Source organism: Trematomus bernacchii, unplaced genomic scaffold (genome assembly GCF_902827165.1).
Source record: "Trematomus bernacchii unplaced genomic scaffold, fTreBer1.1, whole genome shotgun sequence".
NCBI lineage: Eukaryota > Metazoa > Chordata > Actinopteri > Perciformes > Nototheniidae > Trematomus > Trematomus bernacchii.
In genome coordinates, this window is record NW_022987617.1 from 175,997 (window position 1) to 198,846 (window position 22,850).

Here is a 22,850-nt window from a genome sequence, read left to right on the forward strand (position 1 = left end):
AATGAGAATGACACCGGAAGTTAGTTTTTATTAATTTCAAAATAAAGCGTAATATGTAACACCGGTTTAAATGGCTCTTTTAAAGGTTATTAAAGACACTTAACATTGTGTAAATAACAACAAAATAACAAATCGTAAGTATAAACTCCTTATTAAAGAAAGAAAAATATTTAAAAAATATTAAAATAAAAAAGTGTCGACTAGCAACTAACTAACAGTATATTTTTGTGATATAAAATATTTTAAATGTTATTTATTTAATCTTTTGTTGATATAGCATTTTATTTAACCCTTATTTAACTAGATAAAACTGAGTGAGATACCATTTTATTTGCAATATCCTAGGAAAGCTGAAGTCGTTCTTATCTTCTTTCCTTTCTCTCTGTGTGCTTCCGCTGCTGTAACGCAATTATTTTCTGATCCGTTTATTATTCCATAATTTGACACAAAACACATTTCGCGCGCATTTATTTTGTTTTGAAAGGTTTGAACGGATATTCTGTCGTGTCTTGCTAACTTTGCAGTGGAAGTCGGACAGCTTTAGAGCTTGAACTCCAAAACAAGCCCTCTGAGGCTGGCCCATCACAGCCAGTTGTTCTTTTCCTTTTCCTCTCCCTCTTTTTTTGGGAGTCTTTCTGTTTTTTCTGCCCTGCCTGCAGACAGTGTGTGTGAGTGGGTGTGTCTGCGGGCCAGTGCAGCCTAGTCGCTGCTTGTGCGCACTCTGAAAAGAGGAAAAAGTTGATGATGAGTTCAGTGTGAGAGCGGCCCGCCTCGGAGCAGGCTACCCGACCAGGAATGGCAGTTTGGACCAGAGCAGACAAAAACGGTCAGCTGGACCTTCTCCTCCGGGACCGCTGGATCAGAGTGACCGCCGAACTCACCCGAGAAACGCTGACTTTAACGGCCGAAGCGGAGGCAGGCGGACAGGGGGGCAACCACTGGGACTACAACAACTCTTCGGTGGGCCTGCGAAATGGCATGTCGAACGGAAACGACTCGGGACAGAGTCCGGGGAACCATGGTTGCGGTCCGTCCTCGGGTCAAGACCAACACCAGAACCAGAACCATGGGGGTAGGGGGCGTAGCGGCAGCCCGGCGCTCGGGGGTGTCAGTCGGGGTCAATACGACGGCAACTACGGTGTAAATAGCCCCGGGAAATACCCGAATAACGGCACAAACTCTGACTTTGGAAGCCCCGGATCCAGCTACGGCAGTCCCGGGTCCAGTTTCGGGTCGAGACAAGGAGACATGCCCGTCAGTGCGGACGGCCCTTCGGAAGCTGTGCGGAAAGTTCGGGTTGTCAAACAGGAGTCTGGCGGGCTGGGGATCAGTATTAAGGGGGGGCGCGAGAACCGGATGCCCATCCTCATCTCCAAGATCTTCCCGGGGCTCGCCGCTGACCAGAGCAGGGCTCTCCGGGTGGGAGACGCGATTCTGTCCGTTAATGGGAACGACCTCCGGGAGGCTACACACGACCTCGCGGTCCAGGCGCTTAAGAAGGCGGGGAAAGAAGTTACGCTGGAGGGTAAGTTGGCCAACGCGAGAGCGAGGAGTTGCAGAGGCCGAGATGAGACTCCTGTGCTCAGGCTGTTCACCTCTGCAGCGGTGCGAGAACTATTCAGATGCTTTACTGAAGTTAAAGTACCAATACATTATTGTCAAACTACCCTAATTACAAGTAAAAGTCCTGTATTCTTAATCTTACTTAAGTACAAGTTTTGTTAAAAGTAGCTAAAGCTGTTATAAATGTTGTGGAGTAAAATTACATTGTTTCCCTTTTAAATGTAGTTGAGTACAACTATAACGTAGTATAAATGGAAATATTCAAGTAAAATATAAGTACCTCAAAATTGTACTTTGGTACTGTACTTCAGTAAAAGTACTTCTCACCTCTGCATTACTTTTTCATATTTCCAGTTAATAACATTAATAACACTGGAGTCAGAAACATAATCACATATCAGTGTTGGTCTAACCTGAACATACAGCATCATTTCAGACAGACTAACATAGTTTAGCGAGATGACAAAAATGCAATATGCAATATAAAGTATATTAATATATTTTATATATATATAAAACATGTATGTGTTATAATTACATTCCATTACTTTAGACATGCATTAAATAAAACAATAGCTAAAGGCTGCTTTCTAAATAATTGGATGATTTTGTTATAATAATGTATTAATCAGAACCACACCTGGTCTTTAAATATGAGTTTAGAAAGAATACTACCATCACTAACACTTGGTGAACTTTTGTAATTTTAAATTTGTATCAACATGTATGCATTTCTTTAGGATATTATGAGATAACAGCAGGTACACATTCACAGTTGTTCTGTGACCAGGAGCAGGCTCAAATCACATCATCAGAACAGAAAGCCTTTGATTGGTGTAAACAGGAAAGTAACCACAGTTGTGGTCACAGTCCAAGTTAGATACATTGTACTCTATATTTGAATGGCTGTGGGTTGCTAAAGATAAGAGGCCACTGTTGACAGATGCAGATGAGATGTTCTTTCTTGCTGTGACTACACTGTACTGTCCAGGAGAGAGACAGACAGGGAGAGGGGGATCATGTAAATGATCTGTGTGTGCCTGTAATTACTGCTGAGATGAGGCATGCTTGAATTAGCATTCTTGTGATCTTTCTTTTTGGTTTTTCCATCTTGTCCTAGTTTGTTGTGCAATACAACTGAAAAACAATATAATGAAACCATGTGGCCTATTAAATTAATTGAAACAGCATTGGATAAAATGACTGTGGTGTCGAGCAACTAGCAGATGAAGAGTGAGATATTTTTTTCAGAAGTTGGTGGAGGCCAAAAAATAGTGATAATTATCTTACATTTGTCTAATTGCCAAAACTTTTGAAGTTTTTTTTAATAAGCTTTTATCAACATCGCTGTAATATCAAAAGGCCTTAGAAATCTACTCAACTTCAAACTTTATACATCATAAGGAATTCCTAGTGTAGATGGAGGTAGCCATATGAAGAGAATTGTGTTCGTAAGGAGATCCGTACTGGCTCCATGGAGATGATTTAAGATCCTAAAATGTGCTGATACAGAACTGTTCAGGATAGTGGAAAAAGAGTGACTCGAAGGGAGAGGCCACAGAGCCCTTGAGGTTCGGAAACTTCAGGCCAGGAACAGCTAAATGCTGTTTAATGGTTTGGAATGAACGCCGGATGAATACCGATGAGCGGAACTGTAGGGACTAATGTGTGAAACCTTTCCTCTCCAGTGGAAACAACCTAAAATACAACAGGTAAAATGTCTTCTTTTTTTTAAACCATAAAAAACTATCAACATAAGAATTTTACCAACCAGAAATGATCCAAAATACTTTACAGTTTCTTCAGCTGGTTGATGGAGATGGCTTGATAGTAACACATGCAGATGTTGCACAGAATGTTGAAGTGTATTCGTTCAAACTGCTGCAGGAATTTGGCCGTTTGCAATTGAAATCAGTATGAAAAGCATTTGCCGCATCCCTCAGGCGTGGACAGGAGGATGTGCTCCTCGTTCCGCAGCCCAGACGCTGGCCTCTGTGTGAAGAATGTGTCAGCTGCCTGTCACTGTTTGTCAGTTTGACAGGCGCTGAGCTGTGTTGTTTGTGGAAGGCTCTCTCTCCCAGACCCCCAGCTCTGAGAGAGAAACATCCATCAGACAGAGCACCAGCTCCAGACCTCTGTGCCGTGTACACAACACATAACCCCCTAGATATTCTCACAATTAGCTTAGGTGCCCCACATTCCTGACCTCCGCTTGTAGGGCAAAGGTCAACACTTTCGGCTCCGGCTTGGATCATTCTGCTCTTCCCTTGCAGCACACTTTCAGTGCGTTGTATTGCTGCTGTTACCTCAGAGTCAGGTCAAATGCTAAGTAAGTTTACACATACAAGGACTTTGCTTTGGTGTATACATAAAACACAATGATCACGATGTAAAATAGCAATAGCAAACATTACAGAAAGTATTTCAAAAAACAATCAGTAAAGAAAAACAAAAAGAAAGAAAATATGTGCAATTGATCAGATTTTGCAGGTTTATTAGTGCATGAAAGACCATTTCCTCATGCAGATAATAGAAGTATGTATAAAAACGTTTTGCATGCTAAATATCTTCTTTTGGAACAAGGTGGGCCACCAAGCCATTTCAAATCAAGCAGCACATTGCCTGAATAGGTTGTTCATCTAATTAATGGCCTAAATATATCCACACAAAATATCCAGCATAAGCACTGAAGTATGTGAGTGGGCTGAGATCACTGGTCTCACAATAACAGCTGAGACCCAAGAAAACCGACATATCAGATCAGACACATTTTTAAGCCTAGATTGTTGTAATAAGAATTGATCCAATGATTATATGCCCAAAAAAAGTAGTGCCAAAGCCCTGGAGAATAAGCTGCAGCTTTTTCAGCTCTACTGGACTTGTTAGTGTCTTTCAGCTCATCATTTTGGTTTTGATCCGAAATCCGTATTTCCAGCAGCAGCAGCAGACAGCTGTTTTCAGTGAAAAGAAAAAAGAAAATACTGACTTTTGTATTTTTTTCACGTCTTATTAAGTCCTAAATAGAGCTTAAATAAAAGAATGACTATAATGTTTTTTCAAGAAGCCTTATCTTGATTTGAATCTTTTATCTCAATGTGTTGATCTACCTTTTCCTGCTCTGAACTAAGGTCAGACAGTGTTTTGTAGAGTCCCAATTCTAATTACAGGAGTTTGGAAGCAACTCATATCTGCACATTGTGTATATGATGTGCTTTTCCTTTGCTTTACTTTAACAAAAAAGTAAAGTACTGATGCAGACATTAGACACACTGGGAACGTTATCGCTTGTTATATGATGGATCTTTGTTTTTATTTTTTAAATGTTTTAATGTAGACATGAAGGCTGTCATTTCAATTCCCCAAATAAATACCATTACAAATTCAAATTCAAAAAAGCTTTATTGGCACCATAACAAAAACTTAGTTTTGCCAAAGCACATCGTACAAACTTTTAACAAACGTGTTAACAACTTCATGTAACAAAAATTCAAGGAAAGAAGCTAAACATCACTGATCGATATCATCAACCAAATCACAATTCTGATGATACAAAGAATATCATTGCTCCTGAGGCAGACTGCAGCTCTCTATGAGCTCTGCTAACAGGATTGGCTATTTGTGAATGTTTGTTATGTGGTCAAATTCAGGAAGTTGGCTTTTACATTTGGGGAGTTTTGTGCACTTTGTCTTCGCTGCACAGCTGGCAGAAGCGCTGCTCTTTGGAAGCCATTATTTTTTGTATGGGCCTGTCTCAAAGGCCATGCTGTGTGAGTGTGTATTTGTTCAGGGTGGTTCTGTGTTTGCTGACAGTCACTCTCCAAGGATGTATGAAAGATTGAGTTATTTTTAAACAGACAATCTTTGCCCCATTGACTCATGACATGTATTTATCCCAGACCTGACAGGCCGCTGGTTAATCCCCCTCCCTCACCAGCTGACTGATGGACATCCCATATGTCCAAATGATTAGTTGGAGCTGGCTGCAGCCGCCCTTGTGTCTTATTGGGTTAGCCTGCTGGTCAGTGGAAGGAGATGCCTTTGTGTGAGTAATTGGAGGAATAAAAACAGCACATACCAGGCACAGAGGCCATTGATGAAACGGGGACAGGCCTGACGAGGAACAGATCCTTTCTTTTGTTCCGGGGCCCAAGTTAACCGAGCGTCCATTCACTGTGTGGCTCTCTGTCCTCATGGGGCCAGATCTGCCGCAGAGCGTGAGTCTGCACAGCTGAAAGAGGCCATGTTAGTGTGAGTCAGTCTCATAATCTCCACTGCCTTTGATATCTGCAGATATGTCTTCTGCAATGTGTAAATGTTTACATGGACTGCCCCCCCCCCTCCCTGAGGGGAATTCATCCACAAAAAAGACACTGGACGCTGCACTAGGTCAGAAACCAGAGGAGACTGTGAGGTCCACCGTAGACGGACCACTTTTGGACAAAATGTCCTCTCCGTTAAAGGCAGCTCATTGTGGAATAGCCTCCCTACTGAGATACGGGATTGTCCCACTCTCAATAGCTTTAAAGGACAACTCAAAGAATGGTTGAGAAACACAGACGTGCAATCACCGCTAGCTGCACTTTAACACAGGGGTATCTCCTCTTGCACTTTATGCATCTCTTGTATCATCTCTTGTACTTTATATGTCGTTTCTGCTATATTGTACTGCCATGTGGTAAATACTTGTGTGTGCTGCTCATGCTCTTTTGCATGTCATGTATTTATTTTTGCTATGTTTATAAATGTCATGTTCTTATATGTTATATGTTATATGTATGTCAGGGACTGCGGATGGAAATTAGCTCAAAGCTAAAATCCGGCATATTTACACTTGAAGCATTATTTGTCTTAAGTGTTCATTAATGTGCATTGTCCCTGTTCAAATAAACGATTAAATGAAATGAAAGTGACATTTGAATTACATGTGTAACGTGTAAACAATTAGCCTTTTGAAAATGAGTTCCTAGCATTCAAATATAATTTTATCCCAAACAAGTTGTCATTTAAAGAGGCCCTATTTAGCTTTTGTGGTGTTCCCTCTCCTCTAATGTGTTCGATAGGTTTCTGTGCATGTAAATGCTCTGCAAAGGCTAAAATCCCTCTTTTCCCTCCAGAGGGGGTTTCTCTCCCACATTTTTCATGATTTCATCTCCATTTACCTTATATTAGGGATTGTGGGAGAAGCTGATCTAAATATTTTTGTCTCACCAAAACCCTCAACAATATTTTATGGCTGGATACCATTTTGGATAATTATGTCTCTTTTTCATTTGGGTTTACTGAGCTCGTAAAGAGTTTTATTTTAATATGACTCAATGGCTCAAATGACTGTAATTTAAAAAAGAAAAGACACTCGTAGTAGCAAGCCAATTGAATTTCCTTCAACTCTGCAGTTCCTCTCATGTCTACGTAGCATTTCTGTTTCTCTCTGCTTGTTGTAGTGGTTTCACAAACCCGAATTTAATTCACTCAAATCAACATTGTTTCCAGATGCAACAGCAAGCTGTTTCGGGGAATAATCTGTCACAAATTGTATAGTCTAGCTGCCAGCGTAGTGAAGCCGGAAATGTTGAGTACCCCAAAGTTTTATGTTAAAAATGTAATATGGGTCTCCAGCACATAGAAACTGCCGAATGTTAACTTGCATATGTTGGGCAATTTGCACAGTAAGCATTAGTTGGTTTAATTTAAATCAGGGGTGTCAAACTCAAATACACAGTGGGCCAAAATAAAAAAATCGGTACTCGTCGAGGGCCGGACTGGTTCAATGTTTATTGCAAAACTTTTTGAAATTAACTTATTGCACATATTAAACCTGGAACTAACAAAGCTTAAATAATTGCATATAAAAACAACATTAAACATTAAATAATCAGTTGCATTCATTTCTTATTGCTCTATCTGCAGCTTTTCCGGAGTCATTTCTTATGATTACATTTTTCCACAGGCCAACAACAGCTTGACAGAAAAAAAGTGCAAAAGGAAACATCCATTTAAACTCAGTTTGCATCCAAACATCCATTTAAACTGTGATGCTAGTTTAAGCCAGATACTTGGCATCTCATCTCGGGTGCAAGTTCATCAATGTTTGGGCTCAGGCTCTGAGCTGAGGAAATCCTCAGGATTGAGTGAAGGCGTGCGTGCAATATACCCGCGGGCCAGATCTAATAGTAATTAGAAATTATCCTGCGGGCCGAAATTAAATCTACCACGGGCCGGATTTGGCCCCCGAGCCTTGAGTTTGACATATGTGATTTAAATCAATGGCATTGTAGCATATGTAAAAAATTGTTTTAAAATGGCTTGGCCGATTTGGACAATTTTGGAGTGGTTTTGGGGTTTATTGAGGATGCTGAATCCATTACTGACATTTTTAACAATTACATATATTAGCTTTTTCTGGTTAAAACTGCAATTTTTGATACTGAAAATGTGCTATGTGTTTATATGTGCTGGGGACCCCTACTATACATTTCTAACATAAAATGTTGGTTTACTCAACCTTTCCGGGTTCACATTAGGACTCTATGAGCTAACTAGACTAGTACACTAGTTTTCCATCACCAAACGGTTGACAGGCAGAGCTAGCGAACAAACAGCTAGCAGTTAGGAAAAGCTGAAAGATCCGATCTTAAAGGGAAAGTGGACATACATTTGTTGACAGAAACATAACTCCATTCCAAATGTATGCCAATGTTCCCTTCATTTGTGTATTGTTTGCTAAGACATATATGTGAAACAAATGTCTCATTGTGAGCTTGTTGAGGAGTTTAGGCTGAAGTGTAAAAACTTTGGATGGTATTCCTCTGTCTCTGTGGCGCTGTTATATCTTACACAGGCTCCGCCCTCTACTGGACTCTCAACCATACTATGTGAGCATTCACCTACGGAGATATCTATAAACGTAGCCGACCCCTCGGGGCGGGCCTACCTGAATGCGCGTGCAAGCCCACCGTATATAAGGCGGCCACGCCTCCTGACTGTCATCCTTTTCTCTTCAGCGAGCAGGATAAAACAACTGAGCAACGTAAACGTGAAAGAAAGAGAAAGAAACTTAAATCATGGACTCACCACTCCTTGAGCCCCGGCCCTGTCCTACAGGTGCCGATCCCCACCGCTTCTGTTTTGAGTGTCTGGGGCCTGACCACGACGCGGACAGCCTGACCCAGTCTCCGTCCTGCAATGCCTGCCGAATGCTCCCACGGCTCAGCCGCCGGCACCGTCTGGAGCACTTCCAGGCTTATTATGTCTCGCCGGAGGAGGCGGAGGACCAGGTGGACCTCGAGTTGGTGGAAATGGAGGAACAGGATGTGGCCGGGGATGTGCCATTCATTTTCGCCATTCCGGCGGGCCGGGCGGCCCCGTTTGTCGAGGAGGAAGACGACGAGGACTCTTCGATGTCTGGTGCTTCCGGGTCCGGCGTCCAGGAGGGTCCACCGCACAGGTCTGCACGTCAAGACTTCCCCTTGGTGATGGTGATGGTGATGGCCATGGCGGCGGAGCGTGTAGGGCTACCGCTCCCCCCACCACTGCCACCGAAGCCGGTGAGCCGCCTCCGTCAGGGGTTCTAAGGCCCGGTTCTACGGCCCGGTTCGTCCGGCGCAGCCGGCCGGTGCAGCCGGCCTTCGTTTCGCCCCCGTTGCCAGATATCTGGCAGTGTGTGGAGGCGACGTGGCGGCAGCCACTGAAGACGAAGGCTCCAGTGGCAGGTATGGCGGGAATCCTTAGGGTGCAGGGTAGGGCTGCACGATTTGGGGAAATAATCTAATTGCGATTTTTCTGACAGATATTGCGATTGCGATTCGATTTGCGATATTTGTTTTTAAGTTTATTGTAAAATGCGGCCATATCTCTGGCTAGGAAGGTCATATCAACGTGCTCCCGTCTCTAGCACCCCCGCAGCCCGAGCTACGAGTGAAAGAACTAAACTTACATGAAACTTCCGTTGGGTTGCTTTAAAGTCAAGCTTCAGTTTAAGATTCACCCTGAAATAGATGTAAAACATGTGATGGAGCATTACTAACCTGACTCAGATGCTTTGTTTCACCAAACCATCTAGGAAAGCTCCATTGGAAGCCATTTGGAAAAGGGCAGGCACTTTCAAAAATACTTGGCAGGTGATTGGATCAATCTGTCTATCACCTTCTATCATGGGCCACTTCTGATTAGTTAACAATGGCTGGTACATGTGGAGCACAGCACTTCTGATTGGTGTGGACGACTGACACACAAGGGGAAAAAAAAAAAAAATCCCGCCTCCTCCCTCTACGATGCAAAGATTGTGACACACACTTTCAATAAAAATGATTGCATTTATCCCAGTCTAAGTGTAATTTCTCTCCACAATTCCACACTTCCACATAATGTTAACCGTACAGATTCCCCACTCGCTGCCCCAGTTGTAACTCCAGTAAAGGAAGCAGCTAGTGGGCATGCGCACGTGAGGGTGATAAACCGCAGGATATGCTTTCAAAGCGCTATGCGGGTACAGGGACATTATGGCCGGCGTGTTATTGTTAGGAGACACACCGCGCCTAGCGTAAAAACTCATATTAATGCATTTTACCGTCTGGGTGAAGGCTGCATTATGGCGGAGCGCGCCGCGGTGCGTTCAAGGACCTCAGTAGAAAATCGGCCCTTTCTGTGTCAGCCCCCCATGGGCCGAACTTCCTTTCATGGAGAGTTTGGCGGCGGAGTGGGCCACCAGGGAGTAGCTCCACAGCTGATTGCTTGTCCCCTAACACAATGTTATGCGGAATGGAAGCTCAGCTGTGTATTAACAAAGTGGATGGACAGGACACTGAAACAGGCTTACTCACTCCAGTTTTGCAGCGTCCCTCCTCCATTCAACGGCATAAGAGAGGCAAATCTATCATCCCAGGAGGAGATAGGTTTCCTTTCGGCAGAGATTCAGGCCCTGTTGCAAAAACAGGCGGTGTCTGTTGTGCACCCTTAGCACAGAGAGAAGGGGCTTTATTCCATGTACTTCCTGGTTCCCAAGAAGACAGGAGAATTCAGACCCATTCTAGATCTCCGCAGCCTGAATCAGCACATTGCCTGCAAAAAATTCCATATGTTAACTATAAAACAGTTATTGGAACAGCCGGGCGATTGGTTCACAACCATCGACCTGAAGGACGCTTACTTTCATGTCGAAATTCCTCCAGAGCACAGAAAGTATTTGCGTTTTTCCTTCCAGGGGATAGCCTACGAGTACAACAGACTCTCGTAGTCTGTAATAGTGAAGAGCCTTCCTCACTATTTTCCATGCACACTCTTCACGAGGTAAGCGTGTCTGAGTGTGCTCTATCCAGCCAAGTAAGCTGCGGCCCCGACTTCTCCACGGTCACAACCGGAGGAGAAGAAGTTGCGGCTCAGTGGCTGTTAACCAAAAGCCGGTCAGGGGCAGTGTGATGGGTCGATGTTGTTGGACGACAGGGCGTTTATCCATCAGGGCTCCACCCACTGTACCCATAGAATCCAGTAGAGGGCGGAGCCTGTGTAAGATATAACGGGGGGTTACGTATTGTAACCCTAGTTATATAAGCACAGGCGGAGCCCTCTACCTGGGGCCCTGTCTGTCCTATGCCGCTCGCTGAAGAGGGTGTAGGATGACAGTCAGGAGGCGTGGCCACCTTATATACGGTGGGCTTGCGCGCGCATTCAGGTAGGCCCATCCAGAGGGGCCGGCTACGTTTATAGATATCTCAGTAGGTGAATGCTCGCATAGTATGGTTTATTTTTTTATTTATTTCTTTTTTTTTATTTGACAGGGACAGTGCACATTGATTGACATTTCTGTAAATGCGCCAGAGTTAGCCAACAGGCTATTTTTCATCTGCAGTCCCTGGACAGATGTTGAAAGTCATCCTAAAAAAAAAATTCACTTCAAATGACAGGTAAATACAATCAGTAAAACAACATTCAACATAGATGCTTATATTATGATAAAAGCATATATAAAACATAAAAACTAAACTAAAATACATCTTCACAAAGCAGACAGATAGCAACAGGTCAAGGCACATGTACAAACAGAGCGTTGTAAAGTGCAGATTGTGTCAGTGTTGACATAGCTGATTTTGCACTAACCATGTTTTTAAGTTAGATTTAAATAAACTGCAGGTGTTTTGTTCTCTAATCTTTACTGGGATTGAGTTCCACTGTTGTGCAGCTTTAAAAGAAAAAGAAGATTGGCTGAATGATTGAGGTTGAGAGGTAGAACCCATAGAGTCCAGTAGAGGGCCCCGCCTGTGCTTATATAACTAGGGTTATAATACGTAACCCCCTGTTACTTTGTCATGCTCTGAGAGCTGTCCTGTTGTTACCATAGCCACACACAGTGCGGTATTATTGACGTGGATTAATTTCCCATTGTGGAGAAACATCTGGTGTCCCTCAGAGCAGATGTCACTTTGGGTGTTGCCACTTTGGATTATTCTACATGAATACTTATGTGTTACTGTATGTAATATAACCAAGTGCTTCTGAAAGAGCTAATAAACACTGAAAAACTGTAGCTCAGCTGAATCTAATACATGTTTAGGGCTAGCAAAAGAAGATTATTTAATCAATTTTATTATGTGACTTTTCTTTTCATAAGATGTAGATGTTAAAATGTTTATCAAAACAGAAAGTATCATTAGGGGCGTTCACACCAAGTTCTTTTCCCACAATAGTTCATGAGAACTCAGTTCATGAGAGCTCTTTTAGTTCTGATGAACTAAAGCAGATCGCGTTCACACCGCAATGAGTTCCTGTGGGTGGATTAGGCAAATGAAGCCGCTGACGTCACTTCTTCTTCTTCTGCTTTGGGTTTACTGGCAGGCCGCAAACAACTTCACGGCGTATACTGCCACCCGGAGTCCCCGGAATTGGGGACTGGCTTCAGTAGAAGCTGCTGGGACTCCCAGCAGCTTCTACTGAAGCCTTCCGAGTAAATCGCCAGAACGCCGACACCTCCTCATCTCCACCGCTCCCATGTTTTCTTTTGTGTTGCCATAAGTTAGTCTCTCTGCGTTTGTGCGCTGGGCGAATGCTAATGCTAATGCGAGGATAATAAAATGGCGGCTTCACAAAACGTTTTGGGAGTTTTACGGGGCGTTTTCCGCCCAGCCAATCAGACATAGGAACCTTTTTCTCCCACGAAAGTCCCTGCTGTCTAGCAGGGACTGAAAAGGGGGTAAAAATGGTTCTGATGAACTAATTTAGTTCAGGGGGCTTTTTGGTGTGACCGCAAATATATCTGAGTTCTGATGAACTATTGTGGGAAAAGTACTCCGGTGTGAACGCGACTAATGAGTGAAACAGTAAGAGTCATTGGAGGCTAATTGGCATCTGGTAGTGATATTAATGGAAAGACCTTCTCTTGTGGAAATGTATAATTATAATTTTTTACAAAAATATAGGTATTTGCACCAACATTTTTTACTTATTTCATTGGCTAATTGACATATCAATAAAAAACGACTGAGTTATGAATAATCAGAAGAACTGAGTTGCAGCCATTACACAAGTAAAAATAAATCGTAAAAAATAAGGGAAGAAAAAGCCTGATTTATATTACCCTGCACTGCTCTCTGCATTGTTCCCATCACTCCCATGCAACCGTCTTGTAGAGCGGTGCAGTGATGACCTATTTCTGTAGGCTGAGCCAGAAGTTAGCATCACAACGGCTCCCTCTACAAAAAGCACTGGGATCTTTCTGTTGGATTTTAGAATATTGCACAAAAAAGGCTCTTTGATGATACCTACAAATTTGTTCAGCAAAATAATCACATCTTAACATAAATTTATGATTTTTGAAGCGTAAATGCAATTACCAGAAATTAAAAGCTAACTTATACAGTAAATGGTCTACATTATAGTCACATGACCTCTGGTTACCACAGTTAAGCTAAGGGAGGCCAATTTTCATCATAGAACTGTTAAGACACATAGAAGCTTCAGACATTCACCAGTGGGGTATTTACTGAAGTACTTTATGTCGTAGGCAAGGCAAGGCAAGGCAAGGCAAGGCAAGGCAAGGCAAGGCAAGGCAAGGCAAGGCAAGGCAAGTTTATTTATATAGCACATTTCAACACAAGGCAATTCAAAGTGCTTTACAAAAATTAAAGACATTAATAGCATTTAAGAAACATGAAATATTATCTAAAAACACTCATTTAAAAGCAATGATATAAAATGGCATTTAAAAACACTCATTTAAAAGCAAAGCTACATGAATCACAGTTACAGTGCAGTGTGAGATACACACATCTGAACAAACCCCCCTTTGGAAAATTATAATCTGACCCCATGGTACCTTTTAGTTTTCGCCGAAACTATTCCTCTTTTTTATTTTTAAATGCACATAGTTAAGTTTACCTTGTCTTTCTAGGACTTTTTTGATATCCTCCGTGAACCAGGGTCTTGAAACCAAAATGAATTCCTGTACCCCATGGCAGAGATGGAGTACTCGAGTCCTGGACTCGGACTCGAGTGCCGATTTTCGGGACTCGTGACTCGACTCGGACTCGCGCACTGATTGACGCGACTCAGACTTGGACTCGTGAATTCTCGCACACGATGACTTGGACTCGGACTCGGACTCGTGAATTATCGCGTACGCTGACTTGAACTCGGACTCGTGAATTTTTCCCCCCACGATGACTCGGACTCGACTTGTACATTGACGCTCCGACTTAGACTCGGACTCGGACTCGAGCAAGTTTTCTATGGAGTCTGATGTCCTCTATCCTGGCGTGTGCACCTGCGAGGCGAGTTCACGTACTGGGCCCCGCTATTCCAGTCTAAAGATGTCTAGAGACACACCCCGCATCGTGCTGTATGCTTTCACACATTCTGCTTCCACATTGGAAAAGAGCAACGCAAAATGCTCTATGTGGAAACAATATTGAAGAGAAGGCTCCGTAACACATTACTCTAAACATCGAGTTCAGACATATAGGCTGTCTTGAACACTATCATCAGAGTAACGTGATCTAATCAATAAATAAAGATTCAGCCGATAACACGAAAGCACATGGCTACTTAACATGCAGAATGACGTCATTTTGCATGCTAAGTAGCATGTGCTTTCTGGGGCTAAATCTTTATCAGTAAACCGATTTAACCGGTAAAAGTTCCTTCAAAATAAGAGTCCCGATCTTATTACTATCAAAATAAAAGTGCCAAACGAAAACTTTACCATAGGAAAATATTGGCATACAAATATAATCACTTCTCTAAAAGGTAACTCATTTTAAACATAGTTTATTTATATATAATAATAATAATATTAATATTAGTAATAAGCTTTATATTTGTATAGCACCTATTACAAGAATTGTAGCCAAACTGGCTTCACAGCAGTTCAATAGACATATTAATATAACATGACACTCAATGTAGCAATGTAGAGGAGCAGCTACATTTCAACACATATATCCACGAAGATTAATACATGAAGACTTGTGACTCGGACTTGACTTGGACTCTTCTTAGGTGACTCGGACTTGGACTCGGACTCGAACACAGGTAATGATGACTCGGACTCGACTCGGACACTCCTTGGGTGACTCGGACTTGGACTCGGACTCGAACACAGGTAATGATGACTCGGACTCGGACTCGACTCGGACACTCCTTGGGTGACTCGGACTTGGACTCGGACTCGACTACAACTCTCCCTTGGTGACTCGGACTTGGACTCGGACTCGAAGAGTGGTGACTCGAGAGTGACTTGGACTCGTGAATTGGTGACTTGACTACAACACTGCCCCATGGTACCTTTTTGATTTTCGCCAAAACTATTCCTCTTTTCTTTAAATGCATATTAGTTAAGTTTAAGTTGTCTTTTCTAGGACTTTTTTGGTGTCCTCCGCGAACCAGGGTCTTGAAACCAAAACGGCACACGTAGGGGACTTTAACCACCTACGAGGCGACTTTAACCCCAATAATGACGTTAACTACCTTTGGGGGGACAAGGCAATTCAAAGTGCTTTACAAAAATGAAAGACATTAAGAAAATGGCATTAAAAAGCAAAGATAATAAAAGTTACAGTGCAGTTTAAGATATGAATATATCAATTAAAAGCAGCGGCAAAAAGAAAAGTCTTCAGCCTGGATTTAAAAGTAGTAAGAGTTGCAGCGGACCTGCATGTTTCTGGTAGTTTATTCCAGATATTTGGAGCATAATAACTGAACGCTGCTTTACCATGTTTAGTTCTGACTCTGGGGACAGAAAGCTGACCTGATGACCTGAGAGTTTGTTTGTAGCCTTTATTTAACCAGGTTAAAAAAATCCCATTGAGATCAACGATCTCTTTTTCAAGGGAGACCTGCGGTACATTGGTTACACATAAAAACAACAGAAAACAAAAAGGACATTACAACATAATTACAGGGGTATAAATTAGCAACCTATTCACAATGACAGGTATCTAATAACATTTCATCCAGCCGTGCTTTAAAATGATGCAAGGGAATCAAAATGCTCAGTTTCAATGTTTTTTGCATAGTGTTCCAAGCTAGAGGAGCAGCGCACATAAAAGCTTTAGTACCTAAAACAGTCCTAGCACTTGGCACATGTAATAAGAACACATCCTGGGATCTCAGGCAATAGCTACTTGCCACTCTCTGTGAGATCAAAGAGCATATATAAGTCGGTAGTTTCCCCAGCATGGCTTTATATATGAATATGTACCAATGACTGAGCCTCCGTACAGTTAGTGAAGGCAGACCTGCCTTGGCATACAGGGTACAGTGATGAGTAAGTGCTTTACAGTTAGTAACAAATCTCAGAGCACTGTGATAGGCGGCATCTAACCTTTCCAGGCAATGGGCAGGTGCATTCATATAGATCAAATCACCATAGTCCAGCACAGGTCAAAAGGTCACAGTGACTAGCCTTTTCCTGGCTTCAAAAGAGAAACAGGACTTGTTTCTGAAAAAGAAACCTAGTCTAACCCTCAGCTTTTTAAGCAGATTAATGACCTGAAGTTTAAAAGTAAGACAATCATCAAGCCAGATACCAAGGTATTTATAACAGGTAACCACTTTGAGTACTTGTCCTTGCATAGTAACAATATCCAAAGCAGTCTCTTGAGTCTTTTTAGCTTTAGAAAAGAGCATTACCTTGGTTTTCTCAACATTTAAAAGAAGCTTAAGTTCAGCGAGCTGAGTCTGAATAATGTTAAAAACAGCCTGTAATTTAACAACCGCCTCCTTAATGGAGGGACCTGCACAGTACATCACGGTATCATCCGCATAAAAATGTAAAATAGCTTCATCCACATTTTCACCTAAACTATTGATGTAGATGGAGAATAAAAGTGGACCTAAAACAGAATTTTGAGGAACACCATTAGCAATGTTCAACCACTCAGAAGACAGCCCATCAAAGTGAACACATTGGGACCTTTCAGAGACGTAGTTCACAAACCACCCCACTGCATGGCTGGATATGCCAATACTGAGTAGCCTCTGCTTTAAGATGCGATGATCGACGGTGTCAAACGCTTTGGAAAGGTCAATAAATAGAGCTGCACAACTCTGCTTTTTATCTAAAATACTTGTAATGTCATTCACCACTTTCATTGTCGCAGTGATGGTGCTATGTTTCTTTCTGAAGCCTGACTGATGTTTAGACAGGATGTCATGTTTACATAAAAACTCCTTTACTTGTTCACTCACTAGGCGTTCAAGAACCTTAGCCAGAACTGACAATTTCGAGATTGGCCTATAGTTATTTAAAATAGTTGCCTCCCCTCCTTTTAGTAAAGGCAAGACATAAGCTGACTTCCATACTTTTGGAATTGTATTTGTGCTGAGGGAGAGGTTAAAAAGAGAAGTAAGAGGTGGAGCAATAAAATCTGCAGCTATCTTTAAAAAGAAAGGTTCTACGTTGTCCGGGCCGGCCGGTTTCTTAGGATCTAACTTAGATAATGCTTCATGAACAACATTTACAGTAAAAGGAGTAAAACTGAAAGGGTTTTCCAGACCACATTGTTCAGAGTCACCGACTGTGGTGTTCACAGAAGCAGAGTTAGTCACAGAATCAAACAGAGAGCCACAGGACACAAAATGCTCATTAAAACAATTTAACATGGTGGCCCTGTCCGATATAGTGCCAGATGCTGTGGTAAGGCACGGAGGTAGCTCATTTCGGATCTCACCGGTGGATATCGATTTTATGGCTTTCCAAAATTTCCTAGGATTATTTAGGTTTTCTGTGGTAACTGACAAATAGTACTTTGACTTAGCACTTTTGACATGTGAAGTGAAGCTATTCCTTAGTTGCCTAAAACGCAGCCATTCTACCTCTGAGCCTGATTTCCTGGCCTTTGCCCAGGCCTTGTTTCTCTCATGCAGGAGACTGGACAGTTCAGCAGGAAACCAAGGATTGTCTCGTCCCTTTACTCTAAATTTACGTAGGGGTGCATGTCTATCAATGATCTCCATAAAACCAAGATAAAAATAAGACCATGCAGTTTCTACATCAGCACACAGATCGATTTTTCCCCAATCAAACCCAAACAGATCATGTACAAAACCCTGCTCCACAAAATGTTTTATGTCTCTCTTAATGATAATACGAGGTTTAACCTTTTGGACCTTAGTGTCCCTAATTGTGGCTACAGCACAGTGGTCACTCACATCATTTGCAAATACTCCCACAGATGAGTATTTATAGGGAACCTTAGTTAGAATGAGAGTTTTGCTAGTGAAGACAAGGAGTCCTTGACAGCTGAGGGGGGTCTGTAACAGCCCACCACCATGACCTGTTGACCCTTTGCCACTTCTATATTTAAGGCTAACAATTTGAATTGCTTACTGATAGATTTGGAAACCAATGTGGTTACACTGAACTTATTCTTAACATAAATGGCAACTCCACCACCTTTATTAGGCCGGTCGGTACGATACACATTATAACCATTTAAGGATATGTCAGAGGCCAAAATAGTTTTATTTAGCCATGTTTCTTATAACACAGAGTTCTGGATGGTTCATAATTTAGCATTAGGTCAGAAATGTATTTTGGGCCTAAACCATTCAAAGCTTTATAAACCAGCAGCAATATTTTGAAATCAATTATTTGACAGACAGGAAGCCAGTGTAAGGACTTCAGAACAGGAGTGATGTGATCCACTTTCTTAGTGTTAGTGAGGACTCGAGCAGCGGCGTTCTAAATTAGCTGCAGCTTTCTAATAGATTTTTTAGTGAGACCTGTAAAGACACCATTACAGTAGTCCAGTCTACTGAAGATAAAAGCATGGACACGTTTTTCCAAATCCTGCTGTGACATAAGTCTTTTTATCCTAGATATATTCTTTAGGTGATAGTAGGCTGATTTAGTAATTGTTTTAATGTGACTGTTGAAACTCAGGTCAGAGTCCATGACTACACCTAGATTTCTGGCTTTATCTGTTGTTTTGAACATTGCAGACTGAAGCTCAGCGCTAACTTTTATACGTTCTGCCTTGGCTCCAAAAACCATTACCTCAGTTTTATCTTTGTTTAATTGGAGAAAGTTCTGAAAAATCCAGTCATTGATTTGTTCAATGCACTTACTCAGTGTTTGAATTGGAGAATAGTCTCCTGGTGAAATGGTTATGTACATTTGGGTGTCATCCGCATAGCTATGGTAACTTATTTTTTTATTATCTGAGCCAGTGGTAGCATGTAGATCAGGGGTGCCCAACCTTTTTTGAACCGAGAGCTACTTTTAAAGTTGCCAGTCTGCCGAGATCTACCAGTCCAAATAGAGAGGCGTAGCCATTACTGACAGCCTACTACCAGGTAAATACACACTTCTACTTGTATAAAACTGACCTTTGTACGATTAATACTTCATAAAATACTGCAGATCCTTTATCTTACCTCTTTCTAATCTACACACATACAAGTATTTAACTGAAGTTACACAACAGTGTTGTTGATACAGAGTTGGAGTTTATTCACACGTCACATACTACAGTGGGTAATGTTTTCAAGAAACATTGAACAGTGCTGCCACATATGACACAGGAAAAAGACACTGAACCCTTTCTTTGCCATTATATAAAAATAGTGTTGCTACTAGGGATGCTCCGATCGATCGGTCATCGATCGAGATCTGCCGATACTCACTCTCTACCGATCGATCGGTGCTCTCTAAACATGCCGATCGCGAGGGCCGATCGCATGACGTAAAATACATGACACTTTTCTCTGTACGCGGCAAAACAAGCTCGCCAAAATGGCTTAACCGGTCTGGCATTATTTTAAGGTGTCCGAAAAAGACAGTAAAATAGCGGTATGCAACGTGTGTGAAGCAGAAATCCTGCAACTCCACCCGCTGTGACGGACCGGTGAGCGGAGCGAAACACACAAGAGTTAGACCTAACACACTTAGCTATTTTATCTACCTCTGGAACAAGCTAAACTAGTTATAAATATGTTTATTCTTCACTGTCGGCCTCACACATTACTGGATCAGCGAGCTGCATGAGACGATACTGACGGGCTGTCAGGAGAGGGAGAGAGGGGGAGAGAGAGGGGGAGAGAGAGAGGGAGAGAGAGAGGGAGAGAGCGCTTCCGCTCATTTCTCCCGTGGTATTATCCAAAGTGAATGTAAACTTGAATAATATACATAATTTGAATGTAATAATTAAGTTGATTGTTGTTTGTGGAAGCTCCAGTGAATGAGCCCCATTAACTGAGTTTTAAACATCACTTTAAATGGAAGATTTAAAGTGATGTTTAAATCCTCCATTTAGGCCCCGCCCACTCGATCGGATCGGCGATCGGTATCGGCCGATACTGATTCCGGCGATCGGCGATCGGCCCCAAAATTGGCGATCGGAGCATCCCTAGTTGCTACAAAAGTATAAATTAGGCTTACTAATAAGACAACTCAGATCTGAAGCTACACAGGAATCTGCTGCAATAAAAAAGACAAAATTAATAGAATCAAACCCTTTTTTTGTTGCATTTTAGTATATATATATATAGTATCAAAATAAATGCCTTTAAAATAGGATGCAAGCAACACTGGTTTCTTAACCTGAATTGATAATAGACTATAATCAATTTAAGTTTGCATTCTTATACCATTTTGTACAATAATTATAATGAATAAGTTCAAACAAACTAAAACTTACAGCTGATTAATAACGATATCTAACTTGAGTTTTTATTATATCAAAAACCTGTTGAAATGCTACTGTTATTTGTACTGTCCCCAAAAAGCGCGTTGGCAGCCTCCAGAAATGCTTCTTTCACAACTTCGCCGTCTTTGAAATACTTCATGTGTTTCGCAAGAACGTGACTGACACGATAAGATGCTATGGTAGCAGCCTTGCTCTTGTTGTTGGGCCTGGTCAAAATGGACTGCTGTGCATTTAGCTGTCCTTTCAGGTCCCTCACCTTTTGGGAGCGTAGGGCAGAATTAGGAGGGAATTCCGTCTCGTAGCGTTTGTGCACTGTTTTTGAAATGCCGCTCCTAAATTACCCTTCTTCGATAAAGCCACGCTCGCATTGCAGATGAGATAGATGGACTTTGAATTGGAATAGATACAAAAATAATCATCCTCCCACTCGGAGTGAAAATTATATATGTTGGGCTTTTTGCTTCTGCCATTGCGGTCTTGTGTGTGTGCGGACTGTCACTCCTGTTGACACGGACAACGTCAGCGAAATAGTGCCCACTGCCCACCAGCCACGCCCCGACACATGGGGTCACGCCGGCCAATCACAAAGCTTTGATGCGTTCAAGTGCATTATTCTGGCACAGGAAGATTATGTTATAGGACATTAACGATAAAACAGAATATTGTTGTTCTATTTTTAGAACAACACATCTCACGATCGACTGGGAATCGGTCGATCGCGATCGACTGGTTGGGCACCCCTGATGTAGATGTTAAAGAGAAGAGGCCCCAAGATGGAGCCTTGAGGAACCCCACATGTCAACTCAGATGTGTATTTACCTATAGAAACAAAGTAAACAAAGGGGGGGAGATGGTGCGCGTCTCTGTGGGCGGCGTTAAAGGACATGCTGCCAACCCTGCGTATCGCCGTAATTACATTACATTTCATTTAGCTGACGCTTTTATCCAAAGCGACTTGCAATTACCAATTACAGGGACATTCTCCCTGGAGTAACTAAGGACTAAGTGCCTTACTCAAGGGCACACTAGTGGTGGTGCTCCTGGCGGGATTTGAACTCACAACCTTCCGATCTTCAGCCCACCTCACTATCCATTAGACCACCACTAGACAAATAATGCAGTCATTGAACTCCAGGAAGGAATTGGTGCCATCCTGTATCTCCTTCATGCGTTGTGTAGAACAAAACGTGAACATCTCTCCAGCTTGTTTAATTTAGGCACGTTGACGATGGAAGCAAAGTGATAACATGCTGACTCATATCTGGGATAGGACTCATTCCTGCACCACTCTATTGGCCTGTTGATTTGTATATAAGGTCTGTTAGTCACAGCGTCCAGTCAGGACGGTCAATCTGTTTATTTGTGAAATTGTTACGACTCCTGGTTTGTAAAACTTAACCACATCATCCAGGCTTTCCCAGAACTTTTAATCTTTAACAATCACTACAGCAGAGAATGATTTTGTGGTTATACAGGCTGAGGAGGTTCAACATGGACTCCAGGATACCATTGAGAGGATCCTGACCTTCTACAGGTGCATCATAGAGAGGATCCTGACCTTCTACAGGTGCACCATAGAGAGTATCCTGGCTGGCTGCATCACGGCCTGGTACGGCAACTGCACCGCCCTCAATCGCAAGGCTTTACAGAAGGTGGTGAAAACTGCACAGCACATCACCAGGACGGAGCTGCCATCCATGGAGGACCTCTACTCCCAGCGGCTCAGGAAGAATGCCCACAGGATTATAAAAGACCCCCATCACCCCAGCCACAAACTGTTCTGCCTGCTGCCATCTGGCAGGCGGTACTGCAGCATCAGGACTAAAACCACCAGACTCAGGGACAGTTTCATCCCACAGGCAATAAGACTGTTAAACTGAAGCAAAATCTGTTAAACACCTGGGGCCTCATTTATAACGCCTTGCGTAGGATTGACGTGGGAAGGTTGCTTACGTAGTACAAAGCAAAAAAATGTTGCTTTACGCGGGATTTGATTGGCTGACGCCTCCGCCTCAGCTTCAAAAGTAGAACATTGCTCTACTTTTACGTTAGGGTTACGGCCCCTACACACGGCGGCGTGCGTTGACGCTTCAACGCTTCTGCCCATTCACTTTGAATGGGGTGACGTCACGATTCGCTGAACTGCATTGT

General features: G+C 42.4%; 1 protein-coding gene across 1 annotated transcript in view; it reads left to right on the forward strand.

Annotated features, from left to right (window-relative positions):
* Positions 1–529: 529 nt before the first annotated feature.
* Positions 530–22,850, forward strand: part of sntb2 (syntrophin, beta 2) — a 52,505-nt gene continuing 30,184 nt past the window's right edge. The window contains exon 1 of the mRNA XM_034132684.1: positions 530–1,525. Coding sequence (XP_033988575.1) covers positions 796–1,525 — 730 coding nt within the window. The 5' untranslated portion in view covers positions 530–795. The remainder of the gene's footprint in view (positions 1,526–22,850) is intronic.